Source organism: Drosophila willistoni, chromosome 3R (genome assembly GCF_018902025.1).
Source record: "Drosophila willistoni isolate 14030-0811.24 chromosome 3R, UCI_dwil_1.1, whole genome shotgun sequence".
Classification (NCBI taxonomy): Eukaryota; Metazoa; Arthropoda; class Insecta; order Diptera; family Drosophilidae; genus Drosophila; species Drosophila willistoni.
Genome location: NC_061086.1, coordinates 33,394,024 through 33,420,194, shown reverse-complemented (window position 1 = coordinate 33,420,194; position 26,171 = coordinate 33,394,024). Strand labels below are relative to the sequence as shown.

General features: G+C 36.7%; 2 protein-coding genes and 1 long non-coding RNA gene across 7 annotated transcripts in view; 1 reads left to right on the top strand and 2 right to left on the bottom strand.

The window, feature by feature from the left end:
* The window catches only part of LOC6649761 (nicotinamidase), a 28,474-nt gene extending 15,011 nt beyond the window's left edge, over positions 1 to 13,463 (top strand). Inside the window, exons 1-7 of one of the 2 annotated variants that reach the window (XM_023179723.2) lie at positions 407 to 430; positions 620 to 743; positions 1,662 to 1,848; positions 11,022 to 11,126; positions 11,912 to 12,046; positions 12,128 to 12,568; positions 12,719 to 13,463. In XM_023179723.2, the coding sequence (XP_023035491.1) occupies positions 658 to 743; positions 1,662 to 1,848; positions 11,022 to 11,126; positions 11,912 to 12,046; positions 12,128 to 12,568; positions 12,719 to 12,838 (1,074 nt within the window). In that variant the 5' untranslated portion in view covers positions 407 to 430; positions 620 to 657 and the 3' untranslated portion in view covers positions 12,839 to 13,463. Of the gene's footprint in view, positions 1 to 406; positions 431 to 619; positions 744 to 1,661; positions 1,849 to 11,021; positions 11,127 to 11,911; positions 12,047 to 12,127; positions 12,569 to 12,718 lie in introns of those variants that run through there. The other variant, XM_002072353.4, reaches the window with a different exon arrangement.
* Positions 13,464 to 20,829: 7,366 nt separating this feature from the next.
* On the bottom strand, positions 20,830 to 24,372 carry LOC111519352 (papilin-like). 3 transcript variants are annotated; one of them, XM_047009304.1, is made up of 3 exons: positions 24,205 to 24,372; positions 23,917 to 24,114; positions 20,830 to 21,415 (listed from the first exon to the last, which is right to left on the bottom strand). In XM_047009304.1, exons 2-3 carry the CDS (start codon positions 24,034 to 24,036, stop codon positions 21,254 to 21,256), a joined length of 282 nt encoding a protein of 93 aa, XP_046865260.1. In that variant the 5' UTR covers positions 24,037 to 24,114; positions 24,205 to 24,372; the 3' UTR covers positions 20,830 to 21,253. The 3 variants fall into 3 exon arrangements, with proteins under 3 accessions (XP_046865260.1, XP_023035512.2, XP_023035511.1); XM_023179744.2 differs by lacking the exons at positions 23,917 to 24,114; positions 24,205 to 24,372 and adding exons at positions 21,474 to 21,671; positions 21,746 to 21,849; XM_023179743.2 differs by lacking the exon at positions 20,830 to 21,415 and adding an exon at positions 23,436 to 23,859 and having other exon boundaries at positions 24,205 to 24,368.
* On the bottom strand, positions 22,516 to 23,018 carry LOC111519354. 2 transcript variants are annotated; one of them, XR_006953755.1, is made up of 3 exons: positions 22,916 to 23,006; positions 22,658 to 22,855; positions 22,516 to 22,600 (listed from the first exon to the last, which is right to left on the bottom strand). It is a non-coding gene; the product is annotated as an uncharacterized LOC111519354 (long non-coding RNA). The 2 variants fall into 2 exon arrangements; XR_002724334.2 differs by having other exon boundaries at positions 22,516 to 22,855; positions 22,916 to 23,018.
* Positions 24,373 to 26,171: the final 1,799 nt, after the last annotated feature.

Sequence of the window (26,171 nt, the reverse complement as noted above, 5' to 3'; positions counted from 1 at the left end):
GTAAACATGTGGGTATGTGGGTAGATGAATGAATGGAATCGAAACGGCAATGGAAATGGATGGGGATGTGGGAGTGGAGATGGGGATGGCGATGTATGTAGGTCTGATATACAGATGGGTGCGTCTCAATCCCTCCTAATTGGCCCCCTTGGAATGGAAACCTCTCCCAGTTCCACCGTTCACCGTCACACTTGCAATGAAAATCAAATAAATAAAATAAACCACAAGATGACGTCGTCTCCATGACAATGGATGGACGAGGCCAAGAGTTGAGCGCGGGCGGTGTAGATATAAGTATTTTTGTTTATTCGATAAATCTATTGAAGCATTTCCAGTTTTTTTCTGTATATATTTTTTTATTTTGGCTTAAGCCAGTAGTTTTAGTAACTGCCAAGCATTCAAGCTGAGCGGGCGAACTCTAAGAGAAGAGGTGTGTGTGTGTGTGTGTGTGTGTATGTCCGTGCGTGTATGTGTGGGTAGTTATTATTGATGGTTTCACTTTAACTTTTAGCTGCCTCATTAAGAGGGAGAGAACTCTTTTTAGTGGCTGCTAGGGTGGGCAAAAATATGAAGAAGAAAATAAATTGGAGCCATATTGGTTTGTTTATTTGCCTTGCAGGTTGCCAAAACATCGGAGCAGCAGTAGGAGCAGCAGTTATGGATTCACCAACACCGCCAATTGTCATTGACGATTCAAACGGTTCAGCAATGGACGCTTGTTTTACGGCATTCGATAAGGATGGGTAGGTGAACTGAAACTATAGAACTCAACTAAAGCTTAACAATAATTACTAATTCAAAAAGTGTTGCTTTTTAGAGATAAACGACAGTTTTTCTTGTGTGTCTAATGTGAATACATAGCTCAGAACTTGTTGGTTTTTAGAATTAACTGAAATTAAAATATTAAAACACTGTCAAGAGTTTTAACAAAAGTGTCGTAAATATTTCCATTTCAGTTTTAATTAACAAATAAACATACACCACATTAATTATAAAAGATAAATTTGGTCAATAATTTTATGTTGATGCATTATAAATGAAATTCACAAATAAAATACAATGGCAATAAAATTAAATGTAGAAAAAATAGTCAAGCAAATATTTGTCGTATGTATTAATTTGTTAATATTAGTTAAATATAATTAGCATTGAAATTGGTCAACCTAGAATTATCCCTTTCTACCAAAACATTGCCTGCCATTCTAACCAAACCTCAAAATAAATGATTAAATAAATACACCAAATGCAAATGAATACAGCATAATGAACCTTAATTCAAAAAGTGTTAACAATTTCAATAATTAAAACAAAAACATCAAACAAATGAAATGTAAATAAAAAATAAAATAAATGTAAAAGTTTAAGTGATAGTGAAATAATAAATCGCATGAAATTAAAAAAACAGAATAAAGTGAATTAACTGCCTCGATAGATGAAAATTAACAAAAAATAAATGAAAATAATGTAACAAAAAAAAAAAGCATGGAAACTAAGTTAATTGATTAAGGCATGCATAAATTAAATTATAATTGACATTTTAAATTGCGCTTGCCCTGAAAAGTATGCTTTTAAATTTATGATGTTATATATACATATATAATACTGGCAAATCCTTGCAACTCATAATAAATTGACTCATTTGATAATTTTTCTTTTTGCAGCGATGACCGTCTGAATCTGTCAGAATTTACACTAATATGCCGTGCTCTATTCCGTAATGATAAGGGTCACATCTATGATGTGCCTCCCGAACGACTCGAGCAGATATTCGCCGTCTTTGATACAAACGGTGATGGTTTCATTGATAGAGAGGAGTTTAAATTTTGCTGGAATCAATGGATTAAAACGGTAGGTAACAAACGAAAATCAAATGAATTTGGGGCTTCTTTAAAGAAGTTCATTATGTAAATGGGAAGGTCACACTGTTAGACAATTCAGCTTTTACTTTCAACATTTGTATCATTCAAAAGTAAAATAAATATCCACACACTTCAATAATTTCATTTACATTTTTGGTTTTGTTTTTTAAAACACTCTCAGTAAATTTTGTATTTCTTTAACAATTATTTATCACGCTCAAAGTTCTCAGTGTGTGTCTTTTACTATTTATGATCCACTGCTTGTCTGTGTCAACGTGTGTTGCTTGTATTGAGAGTGATTCATATCCGGGGACCCATAAAATCAGAAAATGTTATAATAAAATATTTGTCAACATTTTTGCTTTTACACAGACACACACACAGAGACGCGGCACATTTATACATCGGATTGAAATACGCAATCAAAGTGGCCGATTCTGGGATTGTGTGTGTGTGTGTGTGTAATTCAATCCTGATCAGTTCTTGTTAGGTGTGGGGGATGGGGGATGGGGGATGGGGGATGTGGTTTGGTTTGCTTCGGCTTGGTTTGTCGCTTATACCAAGTGTCACATGTCACAAGGTTTTGCGTCTACATATGGGGTTCGCTTTCATCATCCGCATCATCATCATCATCATTATCATCTTCGTCAGCATCAACATGATTCTGGCATCAGCAAACCCAAACTGATTCCCCATTCGCACTCCGCAAATACACATTTCCCATTTCGCATCCTCATCGTCGTCGTCATTGCGCTGGCCCTGTCACGAAGCGTTGCCGGCGTATGCAAATGTGATAATCTGATGCTGCAAATGGTCTCTCCACTCACTCACTCTCTTTCTTGCTCTTTCTCTCACTTTTCTCACTCACGTAAAGTGATAAAAACGCGTGACAAATAAAATGCCACAGAAGTTTGTAGCATCCGCGTCCAAGGCCTGGATCTGTCCCTGTCCCAGTCTTTGAATCTGGCCTTCTTTCATTTGGCAGCATATTAAAATTCACACAAAAAAAAAACAAGAATGTTTTTCGAATAATTTTATTGTAGTCTATGCTCTCTGGTCATGCCATCTTCCATCACAACTTTGTTAGCCCCATTCCCAAACACACACACACACACGTATATACATACATATATATACAGTCGCTGCCATAAAATTGCGTACGTGATAAGACAGGAAAATATTTTTGGTCGCTGTAAACCAGCTTCTTGTTATTTAAATTTATGCTTTAAAGCCACTTGAACTTAAAATAAGTTTGTCCTCTTTTTCAATTGTAAGTAAGTCAAACTTTGTTCAAAATATGAAGAGAAATCGATTTAGACCGATGATATAACAGGACTTGGCACGACCTTAACATTTTTTAAAAGATTGGAAATCAGTTATAAATGGAGGGTAACCTTAAAAGTTCTGAAATCCATTTCCACGTTTACATTTTCTCAAATTTATCTTAATCTTTATTGCGTATACGCAATGTTAGTAGTTATTCTAGTGGACTAAACTATTAACTACTATTTTCTACTTTGGAGAAATTTTGAGACTGAACCTCGTACATATGTATATATATATATCTATTTCTCCCTCTGTTAGTTGATGAAAAACAGAAGAGATCACATTACGTATACGTAATATGAGCGGCCTCTGCTGTCTGTACGTCTGCCTGTTGAGCAATTTCTCGTTTGTCACGCGACAAATTATTTTTCCAAAAAAAAGAGGCGAAAATAATTTCATTTTCTGATATGCCATTTAAACGATGCGTCCTGCCAGTTCTTTTTCCTCTCTCCCTCTCTCTCTTTGCCATATACCCAACTGCTATTCTTCCCAATTGTGGTATAATATTAAATATATTTCTGTACATATACCAAAAAATTTATTAACGTGTGTATAAAAAAGAGGGAAAAAACGGAAAAGTGTTCCGGCAGCTGATATTGTAATAACGGTAACACTTAAAAAAATGATTGCTCTGCCACGTTACGCACACCGCTCGCCTCACCAACTTGGTCCCTCTACTTTCCCTTATAGAAAGTATCGTCACCAGTTTTCCGCTAGCCATAAAAATTGACTTTTGTTTGTATTTCCGCATGAATTGCATAAATGGTAATTTTGCAGTTTAATGTGTGCCTGAAGTCGGCGAGGCAAACGCCAGCAAAAAGAAAAAAACCAAAAAATAAATTTTGCATAATAAACAAATCAAAATGGTAGACAAGTGGATGAGCCTGACAGCAATATAGAGACCCAGGCAAAGACAGCGAGGTAGAGAGATAACGATAAATGGATGGAGGACTTAGAATTATGAGGCCGAAATTTGGATGTTTTTTAATATTTTTGGTTGCTGCTAAAATTAAATAAACGCATAAATAGAACATTAACGCAATAAATCATTTGGAATTCGATAGCGGTTTCGGTTTTTTTTTGGTTTGCTGTTGCGTTGGGAGTTTTTGGCGTTTGAAATTATGCAGTACGGAAACGGAAATGGAAATGAACGCAAATTTATGAAAATAATGTGAAAGCATGTCCGTGTTTGTGTCCGTGTCCAGAATATTGCACAAATCAATGCCAAAAGCAATGGTAATGGTGAAGGTATAACCTTTTGATACTCTATCTCTCTCTCTAGCTGCCTCTTTCTTTGTGGGTAATTTCTTTGGTTGTTTTTGCGTTTTTTGGCCAATTTTGATTTAGACACAAATTCAATATGACATTGCTTTTACAATTTGATGTTTTTGTTATTTATATTTGTGTGTGTGTGTCTTTCGCTCTGCTCTGTTTGTCTGTGTGTAAAATGAGTAATTTATGTGCTTAAATGTGCAGAAAATGATTTTTAACCAACTTGCAGAGTGAAGCAGTAAAGATACGTGGAGCCAGCGAGCTGGCTAGAGGTAAATTATGGCCTGAAGCATAAAAATGCTGCGGCTTTGACAAAAACGTACTACATTATTTCTCGTTTTTTTATTTTTCATTACATTTTTTCATGTATTATTTTTTGATGAGGGACCAGCTAGGTTATACTTAAATGCAACCTTTTTACTTGGTCGCCCAAGTTAGAGTGCTTCCAATTGGATTCAGTCAAGCCTGAGGGTTTCACAATAGCATGATAGGGTTCTTTGTTTTTTTCATTTCTCCCTTCTGTGTGAATGACTTTCTATAAATATAGTCTTATATTAATTGATAAAGGTGCAGGAAATATACCATTTTAAATAAAAGTCCAAAAAAGGTTAAAGGTAAAATGAAATTGGTCAAATTATTTTCCAAGAAAACAAGAAAATTAAGTATGTACAATGTATGTACATAAAAACAAAATGATGTATAATGCATTACTTAGCAATCCTAATATATGAGATGCCAAACCCAGACCTTATTTATATTATTTAGAGAAAATTCTGAGAAGAGAATGTTGTCATTTAAAACAACAGTTATGTATAGTTTATTATCCTTAATATTTAATAATGATTTAATTGGTTTTAAAATATTTTTCAGCAATTTTCGGTTGATATTTTCATTCAATTTCAGTTATTAACATCCTTTTGACAGTTGTGTACATTTTTTATTGCTTTAAATGGTGTTTTTTAATGCTCATATAATAAATTTATAGCCGACTTACACACACACACACACACGCCAACACACAGTCACTATACTCTTATGTGGCCCAGCACCTGGTCGTGAATGAAAATTGAAAGAAGAGGGAAACCATTTTGCCTGGCATACATATACATATATATCATCGGAGAGGCTCAGTCTTTTGCGGGTGGGTTGGGGGGCATCATCATATAGTTCATTGAACCCCCAACAATAAAGTAACTCAAAAATCTTCAACAGCTTTAAGTGTCTTACAATGTCTACCGTTAATCTTGGGCGGGCACTTACTTACACAGAAGCACAGGGAGACACAGCATCGTTTATAATGTCTTCATTTATGGCACACAATGTGGCACATTTTTTCGTGCTCAGTTACGCACCAACACCAAAAAAAAAATTAAAGAAAAAAGAAAAAGGAGCAGAGCGAGAGAGAGAGAGAAGGAAATTCGGCACAGATTTAAGGCATATAGGGACATGAATAGGGGCATGAACTGGATAGAAGAGCGACACACTGAGTGCCAAAAGTCGCCCTACAACTTCTGTGCTCATCGAGCGGAAAATAATATCTTGCTATAAATTTTAGCTCAGTTTTTGTTCTCACACTTCTCACACTTGCCCTCTCTTGCACCTCACCACCGTCTCTGCCTTATCTATCCACTCTCTTCATATCTTTCTCTATATCCTCTTTTTGTCGCTTAATTTTTTACGTTGCCATTCCCCACCGGCTTTACCGTTTGTCCAACTGATGAAAGTTTAACGACCAAAGTTGACACGCTGCGGCGATTATTTAGAAAGTTAATGACTTATAACATACCGAACACAGAAAGCCCCACCCGAAGCCCTAGTCGAAGCCGATCCAAAAGGAAAGGAAATATAATGAAGAAATGTAGGTAGGTCATCCCAATCAGACAACTGACCAATTTTTGGTGCGGGGAGGAGTTGGATAACTTTTTGGTTTTTAAGTTGATTGGACACTTTTGTAAGTGTGTGCGTTGTGTTTGTAAAGAGACACATGAAAAATGAGATTTCCATATAGATAAAAGTTTCTAATGGCTGCAAACGTTTCAAAAAAGAAGGAAAATTACAAAATAAAAACATGAAAATTCACATTTACCCAAATAAGGTGAGGAGCGGACGTACTTTCTTCTTCTTCCTTTTCTTTCTCAATTCAATGTAATTTGATTTTCGTTTGTTCATAATAGAAAAGACAACTGTTAGGCAGGCAAAAACCAAAATGTAAATCATGGAAAAACCTTGTGAGTCATAAAATTTAAGCTCACAAAAATTTCATTTACTCCGACGTATTGTGAATTTTAAAAGCTACAACAACATTACTAGGCCAGAAAACTTTAAAAATAGTACAAAAACATGTAAATTTATTATGAACTGTAACTGCGTAGAAATAATAAAATATATATAAACTAAAAGGCTTGTTGTGGAGAAAAGACAGATTTTCTCCCTTTTTATCAATTCAATAATTGATATAATTTAAATTGAAAGATTAATGAAGATTTAAAATTTTAACAGACTTAAATAACAAATTTTGGAGTTGAAAATAAAACTTTAAAATGTTTATGAGGCTTTCCTTGGGAAAGACAACTTTATTAAATTCTTTGAAAATCTAGCTTTCAATTTTATAAGGACAATATGAAGTTTTGGCAAAATAAAGCCATTGAACTTTTTCATTCCAGCCCTATAAGTTTGACACTTATTTTTTGCTATTTTGGGCTTCAACTTATCTACTGCTCTGCCTTATTAATTTTTACTTTTTATGTGAAATATTTGGTTATGAAGCTGATTTCATTTCCACACATGTCAATACGACCAACTTTTGCCTACATCTAGCTAGCGTGGAAGGAGGACTCTTTGTGCTACCTCCTTTTATTTATAGTTTTCTTTTTTAAGTTCAGTAAAAACAATTTTTATTCGCGACTACCCCACACCACCCTTACATAACTTCATTCTGTCTGCTAGTGGCATAAATTGTACAATGTAATTTTCCAGCATTTGCCCAACCATCTATCTACCTATCTAGCCCACAGGCACGCCCACAAATCCACAGAAACTGTCAGAGACGATGAGGATTGCCTATGCCAAATATATATATAGCTGTATATATGTAGATGTGTATGTATTGGTGGCTATATGTATGTATCTGGCGAATGCCACCAACTTATGCAACAATTTCAGAACGGAAATTGCTTTAGCACCTGCCTCCCACCAAGCACCCAATACACACACAATAATTCCCACACACATGCAGACGGGGGGGTGTGTGTGTGTGTAGACAAGTGGGTGTGTCTGGGGCGGTATTTTTGTGCTCTGGCCTGAGCACGTTTCCCTTTTTGGCACATACTTCAATACCACGTTCAAATTTCATTCGAATCGTGTCCTGTCCTCGTTGTCGTCGTCGTCGTCATTCGTTTAGCTCTTGCAACTTTTTTGGCACGACACACACATACACACACAAACAGAGACACACACTCTGACAGTTTGTCTGCCTGGGTAGGCACCATGCTTCAATCGGGATGAGCTAGCTGGAAACCCAAAAACGTCGTCGCTTTGGGTTTTACGGATTTTGAAATTTATTCGCCACTGAAATTGACTCGAAACGAAAGACGAAAGTTTCTCACTGCTACTTGAATATATGTACCAAGACTCCTTGCCCCTCCGCCAACTGCCATCTTTTCCTTTGTCACCCCTTGCTTCCTCTTTGCAATCCTTTCCCGCTTAGTCGGCTTCTGTCTGGATTTGTCTATGTTTGTGTGTGTGTGTGTAAAATTATTTCTCTAACTTGTTCCTTTTGTTGGCCCTGACAGAATCGGGTTGAAGTGTAATTTGAATTTAAGATTTGCTGTGGTTACTATCAAAAAAGGTGCCAAAACATGCTCTTAGCTTCCCTCCTCACCCTCTGCAACTCCTCAGTGTGGTCGCTGAGGTTGCCCATATATCTACCTTTTTTCCTTCTCCACCCTCTGTCCTCTGCCGTTGCTCGTATAATTAATTTATCAGCAACATATTTGCAACAGAAATTTTCCAGCACTTTAATCAAAGATTCATAGTTTTAGCTTGAAAAGTTTAAATTAAAATGGTTCACAGGGCGGGAGTTAAGATCGAATGAGTGAGTTAGTGAGTGAATGAGTGGTGAGTGAGTAAGGGAAGGGGGGGCAGTGTAATATGCACAATTTAAAAGGGTCCAGTCAGTTAGGTCAGTTGTTTGTATTAGCCCCAGACCAACGCTAAGGACTCAATTGGCAAAGATGGGGCTATGAGGTGCTTGTTAATTTGCCAAGAGTTGGAAGCAGCTGCTCGAGATAGCTCATAATTGGATGCCAGAATCCAATTTCTTGAGGTGTAGCCCCCTTCACTACAGGAAACTTGCTGTGCAAATTGCGGCCAAGTTGTTTTGGGATGGAATCACTTTGTGGCTTTTGTTATTGCTGGCCTTTTGATGGTGTTGTTAGTGTTGTTGGTGGCGATGATGACGATGATGCTGATGAAGCCATGTCAGTTACAGCACTAACTAGAAAATTCTTAGTTGCGGTTTTCATTTCAAATTCGACCGTAGGCTAAAATATAAGCAAACTGCAGGGAGCTAATAACTAATATTCCACAAATCTGAAACACGAGAAGACGAATTGATAATGAAATTTTTAAGAAAAGTTTCATGACAGTCGCTTTAAGATTAAAGTAGATTCGACTATACTAGAAATTATTAAAAACAATTAGGATAAACTAATAAATGAGGGATCTTTTGTAAAGGGGGAATCTAATTGGGTTACTAGGCTTTGGACCTATTATCAAGACCAAAATTCCAGATAAATGTAGCTGTCTGCTCTCATGTTTTGCATAACATTTATACGTCTATATGTGCTTGGTGAATGCAAATTTCAAAAGGGAACCGTAATTTATCATATTTGAAAGATTAGCTGAATTGGTCGTTTTACTTTTAACCGTAACGTAATTACCCAACATTTGCAATTTTCACTTAAGCATGCAGATTCCATCCGACGGGCAACACACACACACACAAACACATATTCACACTTACGACTTGGCTAAATTGATACATTTACTACCTTGATCCGGCGCCATTATCTCTAAAGTGTGTCTGCCCTCGCAACTTAATCCCCAAGTCTCATATTTGCCCCCCCAGTCTTCAACCCAAAACTATGCTCAAAATGTGGAGAATGTTCGCCATGTAAATGTAAATCACTTCCGTAAGAGGTGAACACTGCATCTACATAGATCCAGAAGTTGGTGATGATGTTTTAGTTGTTGTCGTTGGTGGCGATGCCGCTCGTTGCATTTCCTACTAGTAGCTGAGCGGCATGGTGATAAATCATCAACTGCTTAAGTGGTGTATATTCTACTCTTCCTTCTCCACCTGCTACTCCCAACTACAATTTCTCAATCCTCCTTCTCTTACGGCATTTTGCATCTTCTGCCATAGTGTTACAATGCTCACGTTTTGCCGCTTTAAAGCATTTAGCAGGATGACATATTTTAAATGCTCTAACACAAATCAAAAGCGCTCGTTGCTCTCTGTTTCCCTGCTCCATGAATGCCATTCCGGTGAGTATTTTCCATGAGCGGCTGCATCTCATCTCCGTTGGACTCTATGTTTGCACATAGATCATAATCATTCATAATCAGCGTGCACATAAATAACAAATTAAAAGCGCTTCACTAATTTTAAATATGCTCGAACATAATCAGCTTACTGAGAGTAGCACCGACAGCAGTTAGACTAAGAGGGGGAAGAGCCAAGAGACATGAGACTGACTGTAGAGGCTGTTGATGATGTTGCTCCCCAGTCTGCCTGTTCTGGGTCTGGGGCTGGGTCTGAGCCGGAGCTTGGGCTGACAGTCAAGATAGCAATGCCAACCTAACGAGCTGCTCTCTATGTTTCGCGTGTGTGTAGTGTATTGTGTGGTACATTGAATTATTGACTTAATTTGCAATGAATTTAAATTAGTTGTTCAATTCTGATCTGATCCAATCAATAAAAAAAAGTTTATTGAATTGGTATTTAGCAATAGATAAATATGGAAAGAATAATAAAAAAATCATAAAAAAAATGTAATCTTGTGGCTCATTTGCTAAAAAAAAGGCAATCTGTATTTGATTTGGCCAGTTTTTGCAGTGTATTTCGTTAACTATTTGATTGCGAAATGAAAATTTTGTAGAATGTGTTTTTTGACTGGCTTTTACTTCATTTAAAACGCATTTATAACGACTGAGAGCGGTGAAAAAAGAAACTCATCAGTAGACACACACACACACATACACGCAACACTAATGCACACACATTCATGTATGTATACAAAATTTTCTTTTTAGCTTTTCATGTTTTGTGCTCTTTCTTATATAGTATAGGATGTACTTTCGGCGTCTTGGGCCAGCGTCTTTTGTGATGTCCTCGTCGTCGTCTGCTTCACTTACTTTTGCTGCCATACAAATTTCTAACAAAAATTTTGTGGCTGCTCATGTTTCATTTTACTTTTTTCCAGTTTTTCTTTACTTATTTTTTTTTTTTTTGGAGCTCATCCTCTATCTGTCTATCTATCTATATCTCTCTCTCTCTTGCAGATTGTGAGACCGGTGAACGCGTTTCTCATTGTTGATGTACAAAATGATTTTATAAGTGGTTCCTTGGATATAAGTAATTGCAGTGCACAGCAGCAAGGACACGAGGTGAGTGTGTGGTTTCTTTTTAGTTATTTTTTGTTTTTTTGGTGGAGTCGAGCATAAAGGGCAACCGAGAGGTGAAGAGGCGTGGCCGGCAGCTTAGCAGGTGCGGAAGACATAAAAAAAAATACAAAAAAGAACCTAACAAGAAATGAAAATGAAGGCAAGAGCTGGAATAGGATGAGAGTCAAAGTCATTGCCGCTGCTGACGATGAGAGACGATAAGGATAAAGAAAGTAGGAGGCCAGAAGTAGGAAAGCGGACTGTATGCCAGACAACGTTGTACATACATATATACTTATATATGTATATATATATATATATATATATATAAGTGTGTGCGTCGAGTGCAGAGGCGGAAGCGGATATGCTTTACTTAAGTCGCATCCGCGACTGCGACACACGCCGGATGTCATCCTCAGTATCAGAGCATCGAGAACGCTTACCCAGGCTCCAATTTTGACTCCATCTGGCATCTGCCATTCGCCGACTTTGTGGCTTTTCCCTCATCCTCGTGCACGGCATCTCATTTGCTCTATCGTCTCTGTTGCTCTGCCCCCTTATGCTGAACTCTCTGGCATACTTGAACATGAAAATTTGTCAAAATTAATAACACGCACTTCCGCCTCTCGTTGTCGGTTTTATGGGCTCTCTTTCATTCGCTCTCTCTTCTCCTTCATCTTGGATTTCAGACGTGACACTTTGTGTCCATCCGCCATCATATTCTTTCCGTAAACTTTCAACTTAATCCAATGTTTCCTTTTTTCTTTTTATGCATTTGCATTTCATAGATACTGGAGCCCATCAATAAGCTTCTGGACACTGTGGATTTTGACGCCGTTTTCTATTCATTGGACTGGCATCCCAGCGATCATGTTTCCTTTATTGATAATGTAAAAATGCGTCCAATGGATGAATCATCAGCGGTAAGTGAAATTAACCTGATATAAAAGACTCTCAACTCTTTTGATGTCATTTATTTAATCTTCCTTTTTGCACCCCATTAGTTGGATGCCGATTCGGCTCAGGTTTTCGATACCGTCATCTTCGCCGGTCCACCACCAATGAAGCAACGATTATGGCCACGACATTGTGTACAAGATTCATGGGGAGCTGAACTCCATAAAGATCTGAAAGTGGTGGACCATGGCATTAAAGTGTATAAGGGCACCAATCCCGAAGTGGATTCCTATTCCGTATTCTGGGACAATAAAAAACTCTCGGATACCACATTGAATGCCCAGTTAAAGATGAAAGGAGCCACGGACATCTATGTCTGTGGCTTGGCCTACGACGTGTGTGTGGGAGCCACGGCAGTTGATGCGCTATCCGCTGGCTATCGTACCATATTGATTGATGATTGCTGCCGGGGCACCGATTTTCATGATATTGAACATACCAAGGAGAAGGTGGTGACTAGCGATGGAGTTATTGTCCATACCAATGAGGTAGGCAATGAAAACGTTTCCTAGATTCCTATCTAAAGACCAATTCGATCATTTTTAATATTCTCTTGTTAGTTAATAATGAAACAAATCTTTGGAATTTTTGTGTCCGTGAGGTTTTCTAATATATATTTCACTTTGCATTTATTGCAGGTCAAGGCCATGGCTGAGGGTCGAGACCGACGTCCTGAATTGGGGTATAAACTTGCCATGGAACTAAAGAGTCCCGATTCTGTGCTTTCTCAGCGTAATGCCTTTAGGCCTACGTATTAGGAGAAAGTCTAATGGTCTATGGTAGAGGTATTTGAAAAAACAAAACAAAAAAATTTCAAAAACGCTAGGGAAGCATCACTCTGGGCTTTAATTTTCTTTGAAAAACATTATATGACCTGGTTAAATAGACAAAAGACAAAAAATGAAAATAATTGTGGATTTTATGTAGTTTTACTAGAATTAGAAAATCATATCACACAAAACAAGTGCCTCTTGTAGTTTTGGCTAGATTTTGCTATACATGAAACTTAATTGGTAAAACATTTTTATTGTTATTTATTGTGGAATTTTCCATGACTAAAGCGACAGAAAAAAACGTGAAAAAACAGATCAAAGGGCTTAAGTATTACGGATATTAATTTTGGGTATTAGGGCTCTATCTAGTTATCTAGTTATATTTAAAATGCACCGAATCCTACAAATATTCCATGTTGTGTGACTGCACCTGTTTGAATAATAAATGGTATAACATTCTATAAAAAAAAGAATATTACAATACAATAATAATGATAATTATATTTTGCCCTAAAATAAGCTTAATATCAAAAAAAAAAAAAAAAAACTTATGCTTATGTACTTAAATGAAAATAAACAAAATGAAAATGTCAAAAATTAAACAAATTAATTTGTATGCATTATTAGTAATTATTAATTACTCATTGAAACAGACTTGAGAAGGTTTTCCATGTTCTAGATCAAATATAAAAATTATTATGAGTCTAATTTTTAAATTTAAATTCTGACTTATAGATTAGAAAATTCCGACTTGTAGCTTGATTAGCATGGTAAGAAAATGATTGAGTGGGAAAATCACAATTCATTTCAAATTGATTGAGTTGCTTTGCACTTTGTAGAAAGTTCATAAGATTCCCCACCGGAAATAAAGTTGTCCAGTTCAAAAGTACCCCTGAAAAATCAACCGCAGTCAGAAAACAAACCGCAAACAAGAAGCTTAACGCCTAGTTACAAGCTACAAGTCAGGCAGTCGCAAACAGATGCCGTCGGCAACACCATCTCCATGTGCATCCTATACAAGGTTCTGTGTATACTATATACATGCATATGTACATATGTGGGCCAATCTGAAGAGGCAAGTTCGTAGTCCGTCGATTTTTCTGGCCAGGCCAACCAGGCGACGCCTACGCAACAGACAACGAGCAAGTCCAAAAATATGCGAGAATTTTCTGTAAAGAGCCAAACGCGAATGTGAATTTCTACTATGTCCGGGCCTTGGCACACGGCCAGTCCACGTCCCATCCTTGCCTTTCCATACACATACATATAAGTAAGTGTATGTATGTGGTTTCAGAGAGTGTCTGTGTGTGAGTGTTTGCCTGACAATAATCCAAAAGTTTTACAAGCAAAACGAGAGACCATTACACGCCAAAGGCTTGACTGGGTGACTGAGTTGTCGGGTTGCTGGGTAGTTGGACAAGACACAGAAACAGAAACCACTTGCAAGCAATTTTCATCAGCGTTTTTCTTTTTTCTCTCTCTGTGTATGTGTGTGTAAGTTCTTTTTTCGGCAGTTTTTCCACACTGCCGCTGACAGCTGGCAGCGTGTGGATTTCAGTGGTACGACCGCAAGAGATGCCATGACAACAAAGTCTGGATCTGGGAATACAACGCATTATTCCATCCTTCGCTCCCTCTCTTTTACTCTTGGATTTTACTATTCTCGTCTCTCTTTCTGGTAAAAGTTCATTGTCTATGGCAGACCATGCCAAAAAAGGTGGATAAACGATTTGGGAACCGCATACGGAACGCCAGTGCTTAGCCTCCAGACTGGCCCATAAACCTACCACATACACATTTGCCAAATGAAAAAATATGCTAAAAACTCTAAAAACGAAAAAAAAAAAACACCAACTAAAAGTGGAGCCACGCCCACAAACAACCCACTTACTTTTGCCTGGTGTTAATAAATTTAAAGTTTGGTTAGTTGAAGCACAGCACAATAACAAAAAGACTAAAAAAACACCCAGAGAACATAGAAAACTTTCTTTAAACGTTGCACGGATTGTTATTTCTGTTTTAGTCCTTTGCATCCATTCTTCTTCCCCAGCCATCAGAAATTCTTCTTCCTTTCGACTGGACCCGGCAAAGTCGATGGAAAACAAGAAAACGTTTAACAATCAGCACATTTATATGGTTTGTTTTTCAAGTTTCCGCTTTTACTCGCCCCATGGCTCATCCCCTGATTTTAAAATTTAAACGAGAAAAAAATTCTGGTTTATGTTGTTTAAATTAAGAACTAAAACAAATTTAAAAATCGTTAAAAAGAAGCAAATTTCAGCTATACAGTGAATAATATAATATTTCAAATTAGCTTTAATATATTGTTATTTAGAATTAATTGTAGCAAAAATTCTTCTATTATCAATTGTCAGATGGGCAATATTTTTTGATCAATTTTAGAGAATTCAAAAGACTTAAAGTTCATATAATATCTGCTCAATGAATTAAAATTTGACCTGTAGATTGACTCGTATGATTTTGAAACTCAAATGTTAGCTATGGTCAACAGTTTGATGACCACCATTTTTCTAAGGTCGCAAACCATTTATAAATCTACCATTTCCCTTTGTGCATTAAACTCTTTTTTGAATCCGTCCCTGATGGGGAATGGACATTTATTATAAACTATGCAGGGTTTTCCTGCTGCAAGTTGCACCCAGTGGTTGCTAAATTAGTTTTTCACTGCGCAAAAACCTTATTGAAATTATAATTTATTTATTAGCATCAACAGCAGCAGGAGCAACAGCAGGAGCAGCAGTGGGTCTGCATCTGGCTATGACAGCAGTGGCAGCAGAAAATGTCAAAACCAATTTGCCATGCCAAATTTTGTTGATGATGTGGTGGGTTCTTGAGAGGGGTGGGGCAGGTATATACCCTTATATAAGGGGTTGATACAACCATGCTGTTGCTGATTAGATTGGATGCCAAGCGCCAAAAAGTTTTTAATTATGAATATGACAAAAATTTGCCACGCTCCCTGGAGTTGTAATTAAATTTTTGCTCAGGTAAACGAAGTTTGCAAAACGAAAACTGATTCAGTTAAAGAATATGCTCAAAAGTTCAAATCATTTTATTTATATAGCAGTCGTATTTACACACATACATACATATGACAAGTTATATATACACATTTATATATATATATATGAATGCCTTAGTGTCTGTCTGTTTGTATCTGCAACTCAGAATATTAGTTTTAATGCAGTCAAATGAGTTTGCCGGTTGGGAAAGTTTTTCTTTTCTTACACTTATTCTCCCATTCCTCCTTTTGTTCTGGTGCATTTGTGCAGAGTACGAGATTATGAGAGTTTTATGTTTCATTCAGTTTGAGTCAGTGTACGGCAATGAAATGCTCTTCAACTGATTTGCAAAGTTTTGTCATTAAGCACACTTGGTGCTTAGCCAACCGTAGTCATGCATCTACCACTACCGCTTTCATTTCTTGAGTCTTCAGTCTTTCAGTTCTCCTTACGTCAAGTCACCCACGCACTTCTGGGGCTCCTCCGGGTTTTGCCTAACGTGGCTTTGATTACAGTTTAGAATTTCGTAAATATTTGCTCTTTGTTTTGTTTGCTTGTTTATTTGTTAGTTTTAGTGCTGACAGCGTGCTATAAATTTTCTCGACAGTTTTATACCAAATTTCATAAAATATTTACCAAACATTTATGACACTTATGTGCATGTGTCAATAGCATGGGCTTGGGCGTGGCTATGGAAAAATGGGCGGGTGGGTTGTGCATGTGGAAAGCCGTAATCTGACAGTGAAAATACATCAAATAGATTGCATTTAATTGCTCGACTTAATTGAAAAACTGAGAATGTTGAAAATAGAAAACGAGCCATACTGATGAAGACAAAAATCAAAATACATAATGTCGACTTGGTCCAAATTCCATGAATTCCATTGCAAACATTATTAAGTGTGAATAGAACAAACTTTGCATAAAAATACTCTAACTGAATCACTAGTCGTTTAAGCTTAAAAAAAATCTCTCTTCATATTGACTATAAAAATTGGTTATATTGGCTGAGAAAGCAAATATATCTTCGGTTTAATATTATGAGAAGAGTATATACATTATTACGGATTGTTAACATGCAATTAGAACGTTTTGTCTAGCGGCGCTCACATTTCAAGTATGGAAATAAATAAATGTAATGATTGAACAATTAAAATTGTTTCTGATTAAAAGACAAAATTATTAGAGTCAGACAAAACTTTTGGCAACATAATATTCTCATCAGGAAATTGTTCGACATAAATGTATAGCCTTGAAGGCTGTCATTAATAGGTTTCATCTTCACCGAAATTGCCCTCCAGGGGCACATGCAGCATCCGGTCGTATACGTGATATTTTTTTAATTACATTCAAAATGCTTTTTCCTGTGAAAAATGCGAGTTTTATCGCTTAATTGGTAAACCAAACGGAACGATACAAATTGAAACAAACTGAAATGAATAAAATTCAATTTAAAGTGGTCTTCTGTTGGGATAAAAAAAAATATGAAAAAGAAATTAAAATGGAAAATACACACATTTAACCAAAATATGGAAATTATTTTGTATAGTTACAGCGAAAAGTTTTCCAGCTGTGTGCATGTGTGGGTTAAGAAGTGGCAAAGTATATGAATTAGATTTGCTCGCATGAAACTTACTTGAGTGCGACTGGGGAATCATTAGCCAAGTTTTTCCTCGCAATTTGGAATAGTGAAAAGGTTATAATTCTGTTTTGGGTCAAAGTTGACTTTGCTCTATAGAATTTAATTCAAATTGTTATTTGTATATTTAAACGGGAAATGAAATTAGCGACAAAAAAGAGGATGAGAGAGGAGAGAATCACTAAAGAACATGGAAAATGGCAGGAGACAAATGAAAAGGCATTTAAAATGTCAACACAACCGCAACATCGTGTGCGAAATGGTCAGAGAAGGTGTGTGTATATATGTATAGGTGTAAGTATACGTATTTTGACATGTGTATGTGTGTGTACTACGACTTTTGTGGTTTTGCACAAAGTAAAAGCCAAAGTGGGTCGCAGTTAGAGAGAGGGTCAAAGTTTAGGGGTTGAGTTGAAGCTTAGGCTCTAGGGTCGGGGAGCGCTTAAATGCTTGACCACGAAAAGGCCATTAGAAAATGGTCAACCATGTGTGTATCTCGGTATGTATATGTGTGTGTGTTTGAGTCGCAAAGGCAACTGACAGTTGGAAATTAAGCAGAAGTACCCCAAAGGAAAAAATACAACACAACATTTTGTGGTAATGGCAGGGCTGGTTTAGCATAAAAAAGGCCAAATTAAATGTGAATTCTCAGAATCACAACTCAAAATCTGTACATCCGGGCAGCAATTAGGCAGTTCTTTGAAATAAATAAATTTGCATTTACACAAAAAACCCATCTGAAAACAAGCATTCTAGCCCAATTAGCAGTTCTATTGCCCATTCAGAAATATTTCTTTTGGCTGAGTACCCACTTATTTCTTAATCCGCACCTGCTTACTCGGCTGGTTTTTGCTCTAAATGGAAACCACAAAACGTTTGCCAACATGTGTAAGAGTTCTTGGAACTTAAAGTTTTCAAATGGTCAGGTGTGTATAGGGATGGACGCCCCATCAAAATATGAATTGATGTCAAATTAAAGAGCTTAATTGAGAAATAAAGCGACAAGCAGAAACAGAAAGGAATCCAATTTCGAATGAAAAATTTCTGCTACATGTAGCGCAATAATTGTTACATCCCGAATACAGCAACTTCAATTTCATTTCAAACTCATCTCTAACTAAGTTAAGGCCACCTGCATTTGGAGTTTTGTGTAATCTTTTGCCGCATTGCCGTTGAATGTGTAATAAAGCACCTGACTTTTGGTCTTTTATGGTTTGTCCGTGTTGAAATTGTTTTTTCTGGTCCCCATGACATGCGTCACCTTGAACCAAGACCAAACAATGCCGGATACATAAACAGGAGTAACTCTCCCTATAGGTTGATGCTGATGTTGATGACGACGACGTACCGGAGCCAGAACATCAGCCAGGATAACACTAACAGCAGTAGCAGCAGCAGCAATATCAACAATAGCAACGTCAGTGTGCAACAATTAAATGTCAAACAGAAGCTTTTGATGGACGCTTAAAATCACTGCAGCTGTCAGCTGACACTAAAACTGAACCTTTTGGTTTTGTGGCTATGTGGGAGCTGCACGAAGGATGAGCCCAACATAAGGAACAAGTCACGGAACAGTCACAGTTTCGCACACACACACACACAAGCACACACGGAACAGGTGCTCACAGCGTTTAAAATGTACATACACACCCATAAACAAAAGTGCAAACAAAGCCATAAACAAGCACCGTGAGTGAGCACCTGAACCTGAACCGAAGCGAAGCGAATCGAGTCGAACCTCTATTCCACTTATATACATACTCATATCCTTTGGCCCATACCAGCCGATGTCGTTGTTGGTTATTTAGTTTGCCTTGCCTGCACTGGCACACTGATTAAGAACCCATTGAAAACTGATTTCATGATTCATTAACGATTTGACAGAGACAAATGCTAATCTGTGTGTTTGAAATTTCAACTTTTTCTTGTAGGTGATTTTGGGCCTATTAGTTGTCAAATGCAAATTATTCTTGAATCACAGTGCCAAAGCAATGGCAACTCATTTGCAGCTCTGGAGAAAGGTGGGGTAAAACCGGAGACGCGACGCTTCATTCCGGTCGCTGGTCACCAGTTCCACCGTGCAGTTTGTTAGCTTTGCTTTGTGATGATGGGTTTCGCCTTTGCTGGTACTGCTTTACCGCGAACCTACTACCCTCACATTTATCCTCTCGCCGATTTCCTTTATTCCAGGCCGTCGGTTTTATGGGAGGCACCAGGCCTTTGCCTGTCAGCGTTTTTGTTTGCTTGTTGTGTTTTTGTTTAGGTTTTTTTTTGCAGTACGCTTTGTTTTTAATACATGTACGTGGCGACCATCGTATATTATTATTTTTTTTTCGTCAGGGAGAAGGATAACAGCAACAAAAAATAAAGTAACACTGCGTATACGTAATTTTAGATGTGTTTGTGTGTGTGAGGGTGTTTGCGTGTGTCCATGTATAACCCATGGGTCCATGTCACGCACACATTAGAAGGTAAACACGCATTTCGCCACACGATGCATAAACATTTGGACATTCCAGCATCCAGCTTGGCAAGGATGTGCAGACAAAGATCCTGCGTGTGTGGTATCCTTTGCGTTAGGAACTAAATTAAATTTTTACATCAACATTTGCGCTTCATTAGAGGCACGGATATGGATATGGATATGGCTATGGGGAGGTTGGGCAATATACATAAGACTGTGTCTGTGTGTGGGACAATGCCAAGTGTTGCTTGAATATTGTTGAGTGGCACTCGAGTGGCCTGTGGGACAGGAATAAGCAGTCTCAGAACCAGACAAATGAGTTGCCAGTTGTTGTATTTGATGATAAAAATTACCCAAAAAGGTAAACTCTAGTAAATTAGCTACTACTGTATAAGATGGTACGGCTGATGGGTAGTGGCTAATATGAAGGGGCGGCCAATCAAGAGGAAGACTCAGCCCGGACTGCCTAGCATTAAAATTATCGCCCCGGCATAATGATTAAATTGATAGACGCAGGATGTAAATGACAAGCAAAACTGTTAATTGGATTGGAGACCAGAGAGAAGGAAGAGAAAGATTAAAGCAAAATTGACTGTGCTTTTCATTTAAAGATATGAAATCGGGATAAAGAAGTTTTCAGTTAAAATAATCCATTTAAGTATTCCAACTCTACAACTCCAACTCTATTAATCCGATTATATTAAGATATCTAATTTCATACTCAATTTGTACTGTGAGCAATAGAACAACTACATGAACATAGGTTGCTATAAAACTTTAATTGGATTATGTTTCTTATTATTTCCTTGATCAAACTATATCTAAATTGAAATTATTAAAAGCATATGAATTAGGCTCAGCCAGCAAAAAAATTATAAAGAGGGATTTATTGAATTATAGTTTTAGTAAACATACTTATATAAATATATAACATTCACTGGTCTGTTTAGGTTTATAATTCCCAAAATTTTGAAATTTTGTATTTAAATACACTTTGAAGAGTCTAAAAAGGACTTATCGGAACAATGTGGAAGGAACATCATTTTTGGCACATTTTTTTTTGCAATCTTCTAAGGAGATGAACTTATTGCCTCGAATCTCGCATCCATAATAAGTGGATTTCTCGCATCTTCTTCTGCCTGAATAATAGCTAAACACTTCAGTACCTTTCTCACATTTAGTACGTACCAATGCTTGGGAAACGGGAAAAAAGCAAGCCTCCAACTTCCAAGCAATTGAACTATAATTCACATCGGCCAATGGCTGGCAGAAGTTCACGCAGTCCGATTTTTGGCTGAACATGTTACCACGGACTGTGCATCCTTGGTAATGTCGACCAATACACTCTTGCAGATCCCAGTCAAAGGACCATACGTACCCTCCTGTACAGTCACTTTCAGATGCATCAGGTTCCATAATATCCAAATGACATCTATCTAAAAGCATTAAAACGTTAATGTTATTATGTTTATAAAAATACGAATTGTAACTCACGGTCTTTAATCCATGCAATTGTTGAGGGTCTTACAACACAATGATATCGGCAATCTGTATAACTACGGAACATATTACCTTCGATGTTACATCCCGAATAATCCCAAGGGAGGCATTCATCCAAGACTGTATCATAGCTGAATACTGTCTGAAACGCACAGTATCCACTTTTTTCCGATTTTCTAAGATTACAATAAGCTAATGATGTAAAATTGGTAAAAGTTTTTTCCCATATTAACTTAATGCCTTTCTGTAATGCATTCTACACTTACCATGCCTTTGAGAAAAACCCAAAGCGGGAAAAATTATTGTAAACACAATCCAAGTCAAATTTCTATTCATATTTTTGAAAACTCTGACGGGTATATTTGATTGTATGGTTTATTTATGGCCTGCGTGGTAATTAGAGAATAAAATGTTATTTGAAGTGTGAAGATTAGATTAAAACACATTAAAAATGGTTTCAGATTTAATACCCTGACCAGAGTAAATGCGATTTGCTATGATTGTTTAAAGCAATTAAATTTTTGCACATTTTATACGTTTTGTTTGTAAACTAAAGAAGATTAAAGAAGACTAATGTTTAGGTATATAAACATATTCAGCAATGTTCAGCATATAAAGATTGGTATAGCCCAGTACAACTTCTTATATATTATTTTATAAGTTTCAATAAGTATTTCATTATTTAGTTTTGAAATGTTTATAAAGTAAATAAGCTGAAAAGAATCATTGAAATCTTGTACATTTCTTTGAGCAATCTTCTAACAAGATGAACTTATTGCCTCGAATCTCGCATCCGTAATATGTCCACTTGTCGCAAGTTTTTGTGACTGTATTATAGCTATAGACTTTAGTTCCATTTTCACATTTACTGTGCACTATGTCGCTCGATATCGGATACTCGCAGGCTTCCAAGTTCTTTTCGATTAGGCTAGGACTTATCCATTTTAATGGCTGACACAAATCCATGCAGTCCGCAACTTGGGTAAACATGTTTCCACTAATTGTGCATCCTGTATAAAAGTGACCATAGCATCTATTCAGACTCGAATTATAGGAATATATATTTGTTTTTTCACACTCTCTCTTATTAGTAGGCTCTACATGTTTTAAATGACATCTATCTATAACCAAAACTTCACTGTTTTTATGTCAATAAAAATAAATCAAATGTAACTAACGGTCTTTAATCCAAGCAACTGTCGAAGCTTTCCGAACACAATAACTTCGGCAATCTGCATAGTTCCCAAACATATTGCCCTCGATGTCACATCCTGCATAATCCCAAGAGGTGCATTCATCCGAGAGAATATCATAGCTCCACACTGTTTGATATTGGCAGAATCCTTGTCTTGTCGATCTTTTAAGATTGCAAAGAGCTAGTGATGCGGAAACTCAGTAATGTCCGAATTATCATATCAATAGTATCCTTTACTTACGATGGAATTCAGCAAAACACAACAAAGGGGAAGAGATAATTGTGAATATAATCCATGTTAACTTTTTATTCATCTTTTAACTCTGACGTGAATAACTGATTGTGTGTTTAATTTATACCTTCGACATTAATAGAGAAATTCAAAAAAATCATAGTGTAACAATTCGATTCAATCACATATTAAAGTGGAGAATTGAGTGTTTAACCCTGACCGGAATTTATATTTCATGCGATCTGCTTTAATGCATGCAAAATTCAATGTTGAAGCCTAGCCTAGCCTAGCCGTAAATTTCTATCAATGCTACGAAATCCTAATGGGTTTAGTAAGAAATTTCTGTTCATAAATAAATCGATATGCTTACCGATCACCGACATACGTATACTTACTTACTTACTTACATGAATGAATAGGTTTACACAAATCGCTTATGCTGACTTCTTTAATAGTTCTTTGTTGCTAGTGTACTGTTACCACTGCATGAAAAAACAGATTGACCTAAAAGAATCCTAATATTGAAAGGTTCATAATGTCCAACAAGGACTGATCGTTTTAATTTATTACACATTTCATTTGGCAGTCTTTCAAAGAGACGAACTTATTACCTCTGATCTCGCATCCGTAATATTTCCAATTGTCGCAACGATTTCTAAATGAGTTGTAGCTAAACACTTCAGTTCCTTGATCACATCTAGTACGCACTATTTCTTTTGAAATTGGCAACCTGCACGCTTCCAATACATCTTTGATTAAGTCGGCTTTCACAAGCTCTGACGACTGACAGAATTGAACGCAATCCACCTGTTGAGAGAACATGTTCCCGCTAACTGCGCATCCTGAAGATCTTCGAACAACGCATTTATGCTTATCCTTGTCATAGCTCCATACTTTTATACCTTCACAGGCACCGTGATAAGAATGTATCTTCATTTCCAAATCACATCTATCTAAAATCAAAATATGATTATTTTTAATGTCAATTAAAATATAAATATACAACTAACGGTCTTTAATCCAAGCAACTGTCGAAGCTTTCCGACTACATTGGTATCGACAATCTGCATAATTTTCGAAAACATTGCCCTGTAGATCGCATCCTGCATAATCCCATGAGAAGCATTCATCAATTATTGCATTATAGCTCCATACTGATCTATAATTACAGTTTACAGGATCTCTGGAAATTTTTTGATGGCAGACAGCTAACAATGAAATGTTTTTGATATAAAATTCGTAAAGTTTCGATATTATCATTTAAATTTTAAATTTTGTCGAGCATTCACATTACTTACGATTGCTTCGAGCTAAACTCAGAGAAGGAACGATTATTGTGTATACGATCCAAGTCAAATGTGTATTCATCTTTTGAAAAACTCGGATGTGCTTTATTGTTAAATGATTCTAATATTTATACCTTCTCACTAGTTAGAGAAAAAGGTAAAATAAACTAATGTGTGATATGTGTAATGTTGAATTCGAAACACTAACCAGTATTTTAATAAAGTGCGATTTGCTTTAATATTGGGAAAATTCAATTTTGCGCCGAGACGAATCTAACTTGATTAGCTTTTTATACCCTTGCAGAGGCTTATTTAAACTTAGTAATATGTTTGTAAACCGGAGAAGAAAACATTTTTGTCTTCATAAACTTCTTAAGCAGTCTGGAGCTGAGTAGCTTAATATAAAATAGTTTAGTTATCTTTAATCTATCTACTAAGAATTTATATCGATAAATGTATTGAATTGCAAAAATTAACAGAAATGAACATACCCTCTAAATTAATCTTCCACAAAGCAAAGGTAGCATCAATACGTGATCGGTTTAATCGACATCATCTAGAACGGATGACATAATGAGTGATTGTAATTGATTTAATTAAATAAACGTAAGCATTTTGCAAACAAGATTCATACACTTAATTGCAATTTTGAAAGCAGTTAATACAAATGTTGGATGGTTGAAAAAATCATTGAGTTGACTAAAATGAACCCAGTTGGTTCTCATATTTCACTCAACGAATTTGTATGAATTTGCATTCCATATAAACCAGGACACTTTGAAAATAGTTTGTAGATTTGTAGCACATACTGTACTTAGTACATACATACATCTGAAGTTGTAGTCAGTCATTGTGTTTGACATGCTATCAACTTTAACTGAATACTATGAAAACAAACAAACGGTACAAAGAACTTGCAGGGTTTAGTCTATGTTTCGTTTTTGCTTTTCTACTTTTATTGGATATGTGCGGATAGCTTCAATTTTCAGATGCAGGAAGATATGAAGACGAAGCGAATGCAACTTTTAAGGCAAAGGCAAAGGCAAAGGAGAAACCGACAGCTGGCACCAACTTATAACTCAAAGTGTTGTGGATCTGGATCTGAGCACCCCAAGGGCAGCTGCTGCGAACAAGAGAAACAACATACATAGAAAAAAAAACCGACGGAATGAGGGTGACGTTGAAAAGATACAAAACTAGCAAAGAAAAAGTAAAAAAATATAAGAAAAAAGAAATCGACTAAGGGAAAAAAAGAAAGTTTCAGTTACGTGCTGTTGCTTTTAATTGAATTTTTTTCACCACAGTTGCTGCTTGTGCTATTGCCGCTCTCCTAACTGGCCGCTGTGGCGAGCCAATGCTCTGGCCAGGCACATCCGTTTGGCACTTCCGCTCCGCTGGCCTCAGCTCTTCACTCATCATCACAAACATCATCTTCATTATCATCGTCAGCATCATCATCATCAACCTCGTAGCACTCGTCCTCGTAGTCGCCGTCAACGTCATCATCTCAATGCAGACTCTAGCTAGCGGCAGTCTCTTGTTATTTTCAACGCGCACCAAGTCGCAAGTCCTTAAGCGGTTTATTTTGCCTCACACTGATTTTGCTGACTGGCTATAGAGGTGTCCAGATGTTCACATTCCTTAAATACACTGATAAAATTTCGATTTATTAACTTTTCGAAAGTAAGTTTGTCGTTAACTAAAGAAAAGTATGCCCACCATTTTAATAACCATGAGCCGATATTTGTTGGTTGCAATTTTTAGTTAAATTCGATGAATTACTTGATCTATTCTAAATTTATTCTAGCCCCATGTACCTACAATGAATTTCTCTCAGTATCTTCAGCCTCTATTTGCGGATTTTGCCTTTTTAAGCAGGAAAGTTTTTAATTAAGAAGTTTCAATTTAACATTAACCATAGACTCTTCTGCAGTTTTTCACTCTTTCTTTTTTTTCTAAAGGAGCATTATCATAATAAT

Bases quoted from the DNA above. Each gene is read 5' to 3' on its own strand.
- LOC111519352 (XM_023179744.2), bottom strand. From the start codon at position 21,815: ATGAATAGAAATTTGACTTGGATTGTGTTTACAATAATTTTTCCCGCT. The intron at 21,672-21,745 runs GTAAGTGTAGAA...TTACATCATTAG, and splicing joins GGGTTTTTCTCAAAGGCATG to CTTATTGTAATCTTAGAAAA. The intron at 21,416-21,473 runs GTGAGTTACAAT...TAATGCTTTTAG, and splicing joins AATTGCATGGATTAAAGACC to ATAGATGTCATTTGGATATT.